At 35.1% G+C, this 16,612-nt stretch overlaps 1 protein-coding gene across 1 annotated transcript in view; it reads left to right on the plus strand.

The window, feature by feature from the left end:
- The window catches only part of Hydr2 (abhydrolase domain-containing protein 2), a 122,622-nt gene extending 107,260 nt beyond the window's left edge, over positions 1–15,362 (plus strand). Inside the window, exon 6 of the mRNA XM_072522303.1 lies at positions 2,463–15,362. Coding sequence (XP_072378404.1) covers positions 2,463–2,647 — 185 coding nt within the window. The 3' untranslated portion in view covers positions 2,648–15,362. The remainder of the gene's footprint in view (positions 1–2,462) is intronic.
- Positions 15,363–16,612: the final 1,250 nt, after the last annotated feature.

A 16,612-nucleotide genomic window follows, 5' to 3' on the forward strand; every position in this document is an offset into this window, starting at 1 on the left:
GGTCATTACAGAAGAAATAAAAGTAAAATTATGCAATGGTCACTTATTCCAATAATCAGCAATTTTGGGAATCTTGACAATTCCCATATACATCTTCTTCTTTGAGTGCCTCTCCTATCGGAGATTGGATATCATTAGGGTGATTCTAATTTCATTTACTGCTGTTTTGAATAATCCGTTAGTGGTACAGCCAAACCACTCTCTTAAATTTCTCTTAAGATGCATATACATAACACAACCCAAAAATTTTAAAATTTCTTCTTTATTGCTAGGTTTCCATTCATGAATTCTGGATGATCTGATATAATGTTGTGCGTTTTTTACTTGCGCAGCATATCTGTTAGTCTCCTCTACAATAAGTTGTAAAATTTCATCATCGATCAGTTTCCTTTATACACACAACCAAACTTATATGGAATCACCCAGTATTTCCGATTTTATAAAGTATTACTAAATTTTTTTTAATGGAAAATGAACTACATTTTATACTAAACCAGTTTAATTACTATCAAAATAAAACAATCAAAACATGTTACAAATGCTTGAAATTAACAAAAACACAAAAAACACTGCATTGAAGAACAAATGAAAACATTGCAATGGTTGACTACAGAAAATACAGTCTTGTTGTTCATTTTAATAGTCAGTGTTGCCACCTCTAGCTCTAATACAAGCTTCAATCTGACGGGGAATGCTTCTAATCAAATCGTCAACTTGTTCTTGAGGTAAGTTTGTCCATTCTTCTAGAGCGGCTTGAATGAGCTGATCCGCATTACCTGGATTATCCCTTCGAGCTCTAATCCTTCTTTTAATGAGGTTCAACACATGCTCAATGGGATTAATATCAGGTGAGCAGGTAGGCCAGCTCAGAACAGTGACATTTTCAGTTTCCAGAAAGTCTGTGGCAACTCTGCTGGTATGTGGAGGGGCATTATCGTGCATGAAAATGAAAATATTTCCCACTGCACCTCGCCACAGCCTAACTATGGCTTCTAGTACCAAATCGACATACCAGCGACCCAAACTTTGCCGTAAGAGACGCAAAGGTGTTTTTTCTCCCATCATAATACCTCCCCAAAACATTACAGTTCCTCCTTTATATTTTGGAACGGATCTGGCAGTTTGCAGTCTAGCTTGTATGCCTCGACCTCTTAAAACCTCAGGCCAATTCTGATTTCATCTGAAAAAAGGACTTTTTGTCAATCTTCATTTGTCCAGTTCTGGTGTTCCAGACACCAATTCAGCCGATCAATTTTGTTCTGTCTGGATAACTCGGGAACCCTCAACTGCCATTTGCTAAATAAATTTTGGGAACGAAGTCTCTTTCGTACTGTTTTAACTGAAATGTCAATACCTGTAGTCTGCAAAAGTTGCCTTTGGAGCAATAATAAAAGTTTTCAATGTGTACTTGATCAAATTTTTTCAATTATGAATCGTATTTCCAACAAAAACCTTTATCTCTTATCTGCAAAAAAAGTTGTCATACATTTCTTATTATTAGTAAGAAATAATGGGTGATTCCATATAAGTTTGGTTGTGTGTACATGAGAAGGAGTTAGTTCGGTTCTATTTTGAGGATAACTATCATCATAGTCATAAATATGATTCATTACTGTATATCGAGACGTAAATGAGTACAGTCAACTTCGTACCATTCATCGCCATTAATTTGCTAGCCGTTAAATTCTACCGATTGTTGTGAATTTTCATCCAATAAGCTTGAATCACTGTTACATTCTTCTTCTTTATCAGATTCTTCTTCGTCACTCGGGTTGTATTCTGAATCGGATAACAAAAATTCATTTGAATCCTCCTCCTCTAACAATTGGAGCAACTCCGTCTCTGTCAACTTTTTATTTTTATTTGGCATACGCTGAATTTTACTTGTACTTGGTAAATTATCCATGATCTGAAAGACAAATTCCAATTAAAAAAAGTAACTTTACTAGCACCATTTTTCACTAATTAAATGTAAGCAAAAACATTTGGGGCTATGTAAAATAAATACTGTAATATTTTGTTTATCCTTACAAATAATCCAGTAACAAGATTTTAAAACGAATAAACTACATATACTTACTTAATTTCAAACAATTTCAAATTCAGCAAAAAACTGCTAATTCCGTAGAAAAACTTCAATTGTCGTTACATGCTATTTACGACATTATGGCGCCTAACAAAAGAACATAAGCAAGCTATGGGTTCCTATATGTGCCACAGTAAAACTCTTTGAGCGTCCTCATAGTGCCGACCGTTATAATAAATCTGAAAGTTAAATACGCACAAGTAACACCGGTGACTGTGCCGGTGATCGTAATGGCACAATTGTAATCTGTTAGTTAGGTTCGCCGGTGATCCTTGTGGCAGCCAATGTGTTAATAACCATTTTTTTGCATATAATACTATTTAAGTCTTATTGATGTCGTAGTTTACATTTTTAAACGTTTTTTATTGTATTTTAGTGGAAAAAGAGAAGACTGCATACATCGAGGTCTCCCACGGAGGTCACTTGGGCTTCTACGAAGGCGGCCTCATCTATCCGAATCCTGTAACATGGCTCGACAGATCTCTGGTAGCTCTAGTCGGTTGTCTAACTCTCACAGCAGACGAACTGGCTATGAAATCGCGTGCAATGTTAGAAATATGATAAATATAACAAATATGTAACGATATTTGTGGCTTGCATGCAACTATTTGTCCTCAAGATGATGTTTGACATCAGAGCTTTAACCATTTTGACAGTTTATACACTTAATACTATTGTTTTAGTACGTGTGGGTCTAAATCTGGACTTTTTACTGTTGACATTGAGCACAAAAGTCCTTTTAAAAAGCAGATTGTACCAAATGTATCATTTTTTTATTTTGCATTGGTAGTATGTTTGGAAAGGTCATCATCAACAAAAATATTTCTTTCGGTTAATTCAAAACTAACAATGAAATCTGGTGAGAAAGATATCAAGACTCAAGACTACTCTTCTTAATTAGTGTTTTCTTGTTGATTTGTAATTTTTCGTTGATATTTGTTCTTCCAGAGCTGTTAATTTGTTAATTGAAAATATTGTTCCTTATTTTAATTTCTTTTAAAGAATTTGGCAAGAGTATAATCAAGAAACATAATTTCATTGATTAATATAGAAGAATGACTCATCAGTTTATCATTAAAAAGATTGTGCTTGCTTCGGTAATAGCTTATCTTCTGAATTTTTTTACTTTAGCTATTAAAAAATTTACAGCGTATAGAATTATTATCAAAAACAAAGTTTCTTGAATTGTATAAGAAAACAGTGGTTAATAAACCGTATCTATGATTTGTATGGTTTTCTAAGAGGTTTATTAAAAATTTTTCCAGATCACAGGATATCCTAATGAAAAAGGTAAGTGGATAAAAATAATTTGAGTTGTATCGTACTATTCATGATACAATACAATACATCGACAACCGGACTATTCAGAATAGCAACAAGCAAAGTTATGATAGCCATGTTAATCGACAACATCCGGAGCGGATAGGCATCGTAAGAAGAAGATTCGTGATTGGGTTTATGTATCTTCAACACGTATAATTTGCACATTGCTTTAACACAAACATACAACTATTAAATGATTAAAGTGTGTACATATTATTTCTGAAATAAAACTGGGCTAATAGGGTAATAGGCGTATGGGTTCGACTTCTGCATTCAAGGTGCGATTTTTTCTTGTGAACTTCTCTCATCCCGTGGCTTACTCCACGGACTAGTGTGCACTCCCATGCGCATCGCCTAGAAATCCCTAATATCATGTATAAAAATGGAGTGATTTTTAGGTCAGGTCAGTCAGTCTTTTACCTTTCCCCTGCTGTGGCTTTGCTCCTTCTCCACCTTCAAGACTCTGCGGCTGCTGTTTTACTACTTCAAGCGGTGGTTTATTTTTTGTAAGAAACAGCTAGCCTTTCTTAAGGCTAGATACACCAAATACATCCATAGTCCATAGCCAAAATGGACTTAAACATAGGATACTTCGGCTGCGACGGTCGAAGCCCTCTGCAGAGCGTACAAGGCAGAGCCAGCGATATCGACGCCCCTTTGCTGATGACAAGACTACATTTAAATGTTGGTTTTTTTACATATTTAAAGAGAAGAAGGAAAATCTGCATACAGACACCCGTGATTAACCCAGGTAATGTTGGGTTCCTAATACCGTAACGAAGTTGTGCCAGGACGAGATGCCCGAGGGAGGGACCACTCCAAACGATCGGCGTCCAACTAAAAACCTCTTTTCTGTCACTCCAGACATCGGGATGGAAGGGCTGGTTAAGGTTCTCTGCTGATGCCCTGCTATCATCCGATTCCCATTCTTTCTCCCACACATTCATCGGGAAAACCACACCCACGCGAACCACCAAAGGCTTTCAACCCCCTGTCTTAGCGATGCTGCTATCTCTCTCGCGTCGTCTGTCTCTCATTCGTTCCTATTTCGGCCTGCGACAGTCCGAACCCTACCGAGGTGCTACTCGCTCGTTCTAAAATTATGTTGCGAGTTCCCTCTCCTTTCGTTCTTTTGAAGAGAGCAGATCAATGATAATTTTGTGGATCCGTATCCACCACCATTCATCCCTCATCATTTTCTCCACCATTTCTGTCACTGTTATTTTTGACTAGTGATTTCTATGTTGTGTGAAGAGGTAAAGAGTTTGTCTTCTTTACTATAGAGGCATCCTTGTGCTTCCTTTATTGTTCTCGTTTTTTATTATGCTATTTGTTTGTCAGGACACTTTGATCTTGGTTGTTACTTTGATACACCACACAAGTTACTCATGAACGATTCAGTCGACTTTTCTTAAAATCCTAAGAAGAAAAAAGACTGAGAAAACATTCGAAAAACAAATGCGCCACTATATACACTACCTTACTATTATCTGGTCATTTGAAGAGTATATTCTGGTCCAAATATTATATAAAGTTACAAAATTTGTAATAATCTTCTTGTCTTGTTTTATACGTACCTACTTTTCTATAAAAATAAAATCTATACATCAAAAATTTAATTCATACATTCATGAATAGGGGGAAAATTGTATGCTTGGCAACAAGAAGATAACAAAGTTTCAACTAAACTTTCTAGGTTTGCTAACAGATGGCGCCAGTGTTTAATATAATATAAATAATGTTTCAATATATAAATAAATTATAAAGGGTTATTAAGGGACATTTAAAAGTCAGTAAAATGTTTTATAACTTATCCTAAAGTTAGATAGGAGTTGACCTGCTACTGGATTGTCTGCTTTTTCTGAGGTGTGTTGCTTGGAATGTGAATTTTGTGGACTGAGCCACTTTCGCTCTCGTTTTGTAGGTTGAATATTTCGACACTCGTAATAAATTGGATACACTCTCTATAATTTTAATACTATACAGCGTTTCACGTTAAGAAAATAACATTAGGCTTATGGAGATCAGTGTTGCCAAAACTCTCAGGAATGCGGTTTACTAGATTGTCGATATATTTTTCGAATTTCCGTTTTCAATTAACATTTAACTGTAAAGTCAGAATAACAACTGAAGAACCACAAAGCCTTATTATCATTATGTAGTCTCAGAGAACGACATAAAATCGCTGACAGACGCACACCGTATTATTTTAAGTTTCAATTAGTAATTAGATATATTCATTCCAAGTGGTCCGTTTATTTGCTTTTAAATCTTTAATAGCCGGCAAAGTGCATGATTTAACTAAGCAATATTTTCTACTGATTTCTATGATTCATGGTATATGATATTCTTACCGAAAAACAAATAAACTGTCGTTACTATAATTAAAATTTAATTAAAATCATTTTCCCTACTTTTCATCTCTTGTTTCTAATGGACACTTTTGGTCAATTACGTTAAAAAACATTAATTTAATTCATGTCTGTGAAAACGAAAATACAAATTATACAATCCTGAATCGTGCTTGCGTTCATCGTGGCATCGCTGCGCTTCTATCGTCCATAAGAAATACATGGCCCTATCTCCGCAATGTTATTTTCTTAACGTGGAACGCTGTATAGTTCATCTTACCTGTTGATCTCTGGCTTTCAGTGAGCATTCTTCTAGTATTTTCAGTTTTTCTCTCGTGAAACCCTGTTATACATATATAGCTTTTCTTAAGTTCTCGTAGGAAACAGTGTAGTTATTCTATTCTTATGTAGATATCAACAGATAATTAGTTATATGAATAGACGAAACAATCATTGATCAAGATCTTCCAATTTAGTTATAAGTGCGATCTTAGATCTTGTTTTATTAGGCATGAAAAAATCAGGGGATATATTTAATTTAGATTACGATTCTCTGTATATTACTTAAACTTGTGCCAGGTGTAGAAGTTTATTTTCTGTAGCCTTTTTCTAGCATAATTTCGTTGCATGAATGAAAATCACATTAAACTTTACTTTCCTCGTTTAATTATAAACCACTTTCCCACTTACCTTTGATGTCAATTAAATTCTAGTTATATTTTCTTTTTCAAAAGACTATACACAATGCTTAGTATTTTTTAAATCAAATTTAACAGACAAATCTCGTCATTGCTGTATCCTGCGCATATAGAATTCATTCTTAAAGAGAGTTAGTCATGTTTTCTACATTTGACAAACTGTAGCACTGTATTTTACATCAAGAATTATTTTAATCGTGACTACAGCTCAGTACCAAAATTGTAGAAAGTGACTCATATTTTCAATGATGGCCTTTGCGGGTTTGAGGGGAAAGGAAATCGACGAGTCAAACGCGTGCGGTTTTTATTTAAAAAATTCAGGATTTTATAACGAATTGATTGTCATAAAAATTATTTTCTTATTTTATAGATGCCTTATATGAAGAAAACTAGTCCTTGTTATATTTGTTGGTAAAAACCCTTTATCTGTTTGATTAATAAACTTTTGACTGATAAGATTTAATGGCATGGGATTAGAAAAAGAATCGTCTAGTAACTGTTAGCACAGGTAAAACTGAAACTTAAGTACTTAAACAATTCTTGGTACGAAACAGTACTAGTAGTAAATGGGTCACAACTGAATATTTGTTTCCATAAAATATAAAAAATATATTCAAATAAAAACAAACATTATACATAATCTAATCTGAGCCATCTATGTCATCTTTAGGTTCATCAGTAGTATCTTCGCCTAGATCCACAAATACTGGTTCCATGGTAATTTCAATGAAGTTACCAAGGTTCCACATATTCTGCTCTTTTTTCACTAGATGCTCGATACATTTTATCCACGACTGTAAGATCACATTACTGAAGGCACTATTAAGCAGATTTTTTACAGAATTGAATTTGAAAGTAACATTGTTCCTTGCAACTTCATTATTATTTGAGCCCACAACGTTCTATCGGGTTCAACTCACAATGGTATGGCGGCAATCGAACCACAATTACGCCTTCGTTCTCGCGCCATTTCGTAAGCCAATCCGAAATCGCGGCTTTTTTCCATTTAGTGGTTGATAACTGTTCTACACGCCGGCAGTGATATGGAGCGTTATCCATAACAATAACAGATCCTGGTTCAATTTTTAACAGAATATCTGAAGCCCTTTTTTTATAAAGATCTGCATCCATTTCGTCATGGTAATCTCCAGTCTTTTTAAAAACAAATGTATTTAAACCTCCTTCAACAAATCCTGAGTCGGTATTAATAAGGCGTTTTCCCTTTCCGGATGGAGATTTTAAACCTGTCGACAAACCAGTTGGGAAAACTTGTCGTTTGCTTTTCACATTTAAATTCTGCTGTCATATTTTTGTCACAATATGTCCTTCATTTGTAACGGAGAGCTCTTTTGAAGCGACAGACTCAGTAAAACACAGGTTGAAATAAAAATAAATCTATTAGTTTTAACGTATATACAAAATAAAGAAATAAAAATAAAATGTACTCTAGGTCCCCGTCTGGATCCCGCAAGAGTCGATTCCCTGCGGACGCCTGTATAAGAAAAATTTATTATTACTAACAAAAATAATGGAATACTCGAATTCAATCGCAGTGCTCGCTTCCACTTCAATCCAGCGGAAGCGCCATACGCACTCGAAATCGAAATGGTCGGTTGTGCAGATCCACGCTAGACGGTAACGTTCAATGCACGATACCCACGGGTTCTGCTTGATTGAGGACAGAGTATAATCCTCAGTACGGAAGTCTCTCTATCCGGGTCGGCTCGCAGATTCAATACACCAGCGAGCCAGGGAGTATAGAGCGTTAGCCGCAATACTAATCTAATTCCGCCAGTCGCTCGCCTTAAATAGCCGCTCCGAATCCCACCTCGTCATGTCGTCGTGGAAATGGGTGCGCGATTATCGAAACTCCCACGGTTCGAACTGTTGAACGTCCAGCACATCGTTACACACCCTTCTCTTTGGTAAAAAAAAAGTAACATACCTTTTTTTTGTGTGTGACGTCTACAGCCTTGTGATGTCATCTATCCCTCGTGGTATCTTTACATTCGCAATCTTCCTCCCGTTGTTACTCCATATCCGGTATCTTTTGGTCCCCCTCTCGATCAGGTGCTTTGGGACGATCTCTATGAGGTCGGAGTTTTTCCCGGGTTCAGGTTCGGGGATTCGCGAGTGGACGCGGATTGGGCTTCTGGTCCTGTTTTGGTATCAGGTACGCTCTTCTTCCTTGGTGGGGTTGGTGGTGTACCGAATAAATCATGGAACTTCTTCAGGATCCTCTCCGCGTCTTTACCTGGTGTCACGGGCAGTCCGAGTCTCTCTAGCGTTCCCAGAGGGGTCATCTCTTCCGGTATCTCTAGTACGTCTTCCATGTTTGATGTGGATGAACTGAATTCTGCTTGCTAGCATTGCCACTTAAATACCGTTTAATTGTGGTGGGGATTGGATTTCTGTAGTAACATCTCCCCCTCCAATGGTTTTAAATCTTTTACATGTGCCGTTATCTGTTTGCGGCTACTACTATCGGCCAATTTCAGTTTTACTATTACTGGTGATATCACTGATGTTACTATGTATGGTCCTGAGTACTTTGGCGCTAGTTTGCTGGTGAAAGCTGCACTAGCCGATGATAGATGGTGTTCCTTTTTCATGACTCGATCTTCTGGATGTGGCTGCCAGTCTCTTCGTCTTAGATCGTAATGTTTCTTTTGGTCCTCGAAAGCGTGTTCCATGTACACTTTCGCCAATTCTCTTAACGCTTCTAACTTGTTTAAGTTTTCTGCATACCCATGTATACCTTGGAAGTTTGTCACATTTAACCATATTTCTGTATATGTTTTCTTTCGTCTCTTCGAAATTCTGTTATTTGTTTCAGATACTCTCGGCGCCATAAAATAATTTCTTATTTTTCAATAGGGGTACTATTCCTCTTTCTCTTGAAATACCTTTAAAATTCATTTCACGTGAACTACGCAACAAAACACGTCTTGATATTTTTGGAATATTTTCATTAGATTGAAGAGAAGAAGCAATTGTTTTTATAGTTGGTAATTTCTTATGAATTCATGTACTGCACGACGAATGGCCTCTTTGGTTATATCATCCAATTTTATTTGTTTCCTTCCACTTGTCTCAACCTTCAAAGTATTATTATCGTTTGTTTCATCGTCTGTTTTAAGTACTCTGTACACATTAGCTTCGGAAACTTTTGTCCAAACACTACATAGCGTAACTACGTCGCTTACATTCATGTTTTGTTCTCTTGCTCAAGTCCTTCAAACGCATTTCCGACCATAATTTATACTTCGGGTGGTAAATTGTGACGTTTCTTTTTGACATACGGTGTATACTACTGTCAGTCATATTTATTATTTGTCACCAAATTGAATTACACTAAATTACTCACAATTCACAAAAAGTAAACGTAATAGCTCCTTCACTAATAATAATATTACAAACAATTCTGTTCTTTGCTTTATGAAACCCTTGCTAGTGCGCTTATGAAACCGACGTACAGATAAAAGGCAATAAAATCGCTAGGCATTATTAATCACAACATTGCAGATAACTTACACATTGCAGATTCAACAAGTTGAATCATACACGCTGACAACGTTACAAATCCGACAAGCGAGAGCTGGCGGGTCAGCTGCGCGAAAATAGAAAAGGACTTATTCTAAGAGAGATAGGAGAGGTACTTAATCGCGGGTGTCACAAATGCGTAGTTGCCGTATCAAAAATTTAGTTGGGATCTGAAAATTACGTTACTAGATGTTCCGTGGTTGTGTGGATGCGTGTGTGATAAACTTATTTACCACGAAAACAAAATAAAAATAATAATAATATTGAATAAAACGTAGAAAAAAACTGTTAATAATATTTATTTTCGTAAAACGTAATTAATTCTCAAAGGGAAGGTATTTTTGTATGTATCGCGGACAGATACAAATTATGTCTTAATGAAACACAACACAGAACACGAGTTCTTTGTTTGTTTTTCTAAGCCAGACGATAAACTCAAGTATTATCGGCCTTTTATCCTGTAATATCATTGCTTACAATATCATATTTCGTTTCCCATTTATGAAAAATGCAATGTATCGAAATATTAAAGTGTCCAGCATATCTGTAGTAAATAAACATATTGGAGAAACACATTTCAATTTTTATGTCATTTCTATTTCACATGTGTTTCACATTATTTACTGGTAATCTAATGCACTGTAATTTTTTATTTATTTATTGGTTTTAACTTAACTTAAATTATTTAAAGCTCAATTTATTTTGAAAATGAGTATTATAATTACCAGTTAAATGAACTACACGTTCTTGTATCCTTTTTAAATCAACTAAGACTTTATCTGCATTAGCTTCTTCGGTTGTAAACTTAACAACATTGAAAATTATTTCTCGTGCTTGAGATCCCAAAGGTTTGCCTTTTAATACACATGCCATTTTAATAAATATAAATAATAGTTTGTAATATAGCCACTCCAAATAAAAATGTAAATACTTGACAACACTGTCAGAAATATAGCACTAATCCCACGATGTGAACTCGTAGCCGACAGCAATATTTAGAAATGAACGATCCCTTCCACTTTTCAATTTGTTCTACGCGCAACCCGCCAGCTCTCGCTTGTCGGATAAGCAGATTCAACAAGTTGAGTCATACACGCTGACAACGTTACATTTTTCTTAGAACCCAAATCTTTACCAAAACATTTGAACAGTTTAAAAATAGAACAGTCAAATTATAGAAATTTATTTCATATTAAATGAGATCTCTTTTATATCAACGCATATTCTTTAAACAGTAAGAAGAAGAAGGTTTTGTCAATTTTTAAGAGATTAAACAGATTCTGCAATAATCCACTAATAATTTGTTTATTAAATAATAATTAAATTTTCTCCTTTTGTCGGAACAAAAATATTTTTTTTATAGTGTAAACGTCCAATTTTACTAGCCTACAAAAAATCATTAAAACATGAGTCATTTGCTACGATTGTGATATTTTATTTTACGTTATTCCATTTAACTTTTTCAAAAGGATAGTATCATTAGAGCTAGGGATAAGAAAGTGTGTGTCTTAAATTATAGTAGTGAAAACCCCCATTGACTTTTCCCGTTTTAGTTTAAGTGTTCAGCAATTCCTATACAACAAACTAACGAAATACTTTAATATAAGTTGATGAGAGATCTTTGGATGCAGGTAAATATTTCAATAAAAGTGGGCTTTTATTTTGTTGGCATTCCGATGTGTATTTTTACATTGTGTACAATCTGATTTTTAAATACCTAACATAGATAGCATTTATATGTCTGATGTTCCAATATGAGCATTAATAACTGTGTATTGATGTTCGTAGGCGTAGATAGGGACTGTAAATAATGAAATTTGCTGTGCGAAACTTTGTCGATGAATGTTTGGGATCTTGTGCTCTGAATATTTACTTTCGTTTCCACAATTTTTGTTTTTATTTTACATTATAATTAATATATTTTCTACAGCTGTTATATTCAGAGTTCAACGATATCTTATAGTGGTAGGGACTTTATAACGGGGTGGATGTGAAGAAGTACTCTATTTTCGCCTATGTTGATGTTTTAAGGTGCGTTAAGATTTTTGCATTTGCACTTATAGTTGGGTCTTCGACGCTTTTAAAGCCCTTCCAGATCAAGAGATATTGGTCAATCAATACCTATAAACCAATTTTCAGATTAATTATATCATTGATCTGGGATTAATTCAATATAATAACCAAACAAGACAAATTTTAGACTGAATCAACTACTTTTTAGGGTGTCATAAATGATATTTATATTGTAGAATTTTCTGATTTTTGCTGGATTTTTGAGGATTTTAATTTTTATTCATTGATATGCGGTTATTACAATGTTTTCAGAGATTTTTAAAAGGTCTGTTTTAATATTCGGGTCGTAAATTTTTTTTATTAAGGTAAGGCTAACTTGAGATAGTATTTTATGGTAAAATTTTTATATTTTTAGCATGGACATGGATAAAAGTCATTAATATTGAAATAGAGAAAGTTACATCTAAATAGACTGTACAGACAGACCTTTGAAATATAAAAAAGTGTTATATTTCTCATAAAGCTTGGGCTGTTTATCTTGCTTTTGTGAGTTTATTGTGGAATACGTATTATTTGTTATAAAAGTATGTTAACCTTTCAGGTTTTCTACTGATTATTGCTCCTACATTCATAGTTAATGTCTGTGATAACTATGTGATATGTCTACCAAAAACTAAAACAAAAAGTTTGCTAAAAACTTAAATTCTGATTCTAATTTTTGGAAAAACCATTTTAGTGTATAGAAAATTATTTTACCATGTTCTTAAACAGTTAATCCTAAAATAGTTACATATTGTACAACAGAAAATTGATTGTCTACCCTCTTATGGTGAAACAATAAAGATAGTGTACACAGAATCGTCTGGGCATGTTTGATTTGTAGTTTGTGGTAATTAACAAAGAAAATATATTATAAAAAAATTATTCATATCCACTTGAATGGTCTTCTCAATGCCGTAATAAATTTTAATATTACAATAATTTATTTTCTTGACTGTCATATTCGATATGACCTGTTGTTGGTGCTTATTTGATTTTATAAAAGTTATTGGTTTTTTTTTATTGGTACCTATATATGACAATAATGTCAAATCTCTACTGCTGTCTAAATTGCCAATATATCGAAGAACTTCCACAATGTTGTTTAATGTTTTTTTATGAAAATACTAGTATTATGTTATTGCTTTTGCTGATATATCCCCAAATTCCTACGCTATAGGCTTACATGTATACGTTCATAACTTAAAACTGCTATCAAAACTCAAGTACGCTTTTAAATATGATGTGTACATATATGGCCCAACTATAACTAAACTTGTCAACGATTCTGTAATTCCCAGTGAAACTGCAGATAAATTTTACAGCCCTGTGGATACATACATATAATAGTCATTTTTTTTATGATTATCTTATCATTAAATTGCGTTAGGCTTTCACGGCCATCGTCTAACTTATTAAACTGTTTATTCGGGCTGTTGGGCCGTTGTCTTCTGTTGAGATTTGTTCTCGACGTTTCGCCAACACTAGGGGTTGGCATCTTCTGGAGATGTTGATGCTTCGCTTGTAAGCAGAAACTGACGACGCGTTGTACTACGGAGGCAATATTTATAATTCCCACTCGCCTCCCCTCCACTGGTTTCGGCTTGAGGGGGCGTGTCGTTGTTTATAGTAGCTTTTCTATCTCCGTGTTTGGCGGGAAGGGCGTTTGTGGATTTTAATACTGGTATCCATGTTTTGTTGATTTTTAGTCCTTCTTCTATCCTATTGAAATTGTTTGGGTGCTTGTATATTTCCACCGCTTCCCGATATAACCGTGGGTAGTACTGTGAAGTTTTGTCCAGCATCTGTGTTTCTTCAAATAGTATTCGATGTTCTCCGCTTCCCAAAGCGTGTTCGGCAACGGCAGATTTGTCGATATGTCCTAAACGACAATGGCTTTTATGTTCATTTATCCTGGTGTTGGTGTGTCTTTTTGTGGTTCCCACATATACCATTCCACATGTGCATGGTATTCGGTATACTCCGGCCGTTGCTAATGGGTCGCGTTTGTCTTTTACCGATCTTAAACAATCCTTGATCTTCTTTGTAGGTCTGAAGATGGTCTTTATGTTGGCTTTCTTGAGTATTCGCCCAATCACAACATCTCCAAAGTGAACTTCTTTATATTGAAAAAGCGCTCACCTCTAATGGGTACACCAGAAGAGAAATACACAAGGCGATGAACAACGTATCTAGAAGAAGGGACGAAGAAACAGAATGTAAAGGGAAAGCGTTCTTGCCCTATATATCGGGGGTAACGGACAGAATTGGGCGAATACTCAAGAAAGCCAACATAAAGACCATCTTCAGACCTACAAAGAAGATCAAGGATTGTTTAAGATCGGTAAAAGACAAACGCGACCCATTAGCAACGGCCGGAGTATACCGAATACCATGCACATGTGGAATGGTATATGTGGGAACCACAAAAAGACACACCAACACCAGGATAAATGAACATAAAAGCCATTGTCGTTTAGGACATATCGACAAATCTGCCGTTGCCGAACACGCTTTGGGAAGCGGAGAACATCGAATACTATTTGAAGAAACACAGATGCTGGACAAAACTTCACAGTACTACCCACGGTTATATCGGGAAGCGGTGGAAATATACAAGCACCCAAACAATTTCAATAGGATAGAAGAAGGACTAAAAATCAACAAAACATGGATACCAGTATTAAAATCCACAAACGCCCTTCCCGCCAAACACGGAGATAGAAAAGCTACTATAAACAACGACACGCCCCCTCAAGCCGAAACCAGTGGAGGGGAGGCGAGTGGGAATTATAAATATTGCCTCCGTAGTACAACGCGTCGTCAGTTTCTGCTTACAAGCGAAGCATCAACATCTCCAGAAGATGCCAACCCCTAGTGTTGGCGAAACGTCGAGAACAAATCTCAACAGAAGACAACGGCCCAACAGCCCGAATAAACAGTTTAATATCTTATCATTGATTAAAAATAACCGAAATTGGTAAAAAAAAACAATCGAATTGGAAATTTTAAAAATTATGACACTCAATTCGAACATTGCAAACAAATGACGGACATTTATGACCCAACTATAACCCAACTGTACTTATTGTGATACCTAATTTATAGTCATAGATTTGATGTTATTTATAGAAACATAAATTGATAGAAAAGTATTAAAAGTTACTTATTTTTATAAATTTTGTACAGCGTAACCAATTTTATTGACTGCCTAGATTGAAAATATATGATTGCGTATTTTGTAATTTTGTTTGAGAACTTGAAAACTTTTGGAAATTGTTTATGTGAAATAAATAGAATTTATGTTTGCGTTCGTCTTTTATTTATTTAATTCCTTCAAAGTATTTTAGAAGAATTTAAGAAGTCTTGAGTACTACAAGGCTGTTTTATCAGAAATATTTTTCCTAATTGGGATTGATTGACTCTGATATCGTTCGCAGATGATATATGTCTCATCACAAATACCACAGTAATATCAGAAAGAAACAATAGTAAGCATGGTTGACGTTTGCTATGCGATGGAAAGTTTAAACTGGGTTAGACTTTAATCTGTCAGATTAGAGAAGTTCTTATCCTCGATACTACGCCTCCCAATGGTCAATAAGGCACTTCCTAATATTGGACAGGTTAGAATAAGGTATAACCAAATAAACACCCGCGAATCAACTGAGAAGATGAAATAGTAGCTATTTCATTAATTATAGATTTGTTGATTGGACAGAACGCGCAAAAACACAAAATAAATGCACACATGCTCAATCGACAAATAATAACCAGACAGCATCAGAACTGATTATATGGTGAGCTTTGTACTGCGCTCGAGATGTGCCCAACTATTCTAATAAAGAAAAGAGAATAGACAAAATAGTTTATTCCTTATTTTCTCATAGATCGTTTAGCCAGACAGGGTAACTCGTTAAGCCCACTTCTCTTTAATATAATAATGGACGAAATAATACAAGCAGTACGTAAAGGTCATGGTTACATAATGAGGAACAAAGAAATCCAAATATGTTATGCAGACGACGCCGCATTAATCGCCGAGACAGAAGACGAGCTCCAAAGATTAACACACTTCTTCAATACAGCAGCCAAGAAATACAATATGATAATATCAGCAGAAAAAACCAAATGTATGACAACATCTAAATACCCACTACGATATAAAATCGAAATTGATGGAAAAATAATAAAGCAGGAAGCAAGGTTTAGATATCTGGAAATAGATATAACTAGTGACGGAGATGTTGAAGAAGTACGACAACAAAGCTTAAAAGCAAGTAAAGCGGCGGGATCTCTTAATGACACAATCTGGAAGAACAAACACCTAAGACAGGACACAAAAACAAGAATCTATAATATTCATACATACCTACACAATATTTAACAATTCTTTATAAAAACCAATTTTTTGGTTTTTATAAAACTTTTTAATTTTTACATTTTTCTATTTTAAAACTATTGTAACTAAAAAGAGCGAAGCCGGCCCTGTAGCATATTTTGGTCTTAAAATAATTTGCCAGAAACCAATCTTTATAATCTGCGCAGACACTGACGCT

This window comes from Diabrotica undecimpunctata, chromosome 2, assembly GCF_040954645.1.
Source record: "Diabrotica undecimpunctata isolate CICGRU chromosome 2, icDiaUnde3, whole genome shotgun sequence".
In the NCBI taxonomy this organism is placed as follows: Eukaryota; Metazoa; Arthropoda; class Insecta; order Coleoptera; family Chrysomelidae; genus Diabrotica; species Diabrotica undecimpunctata.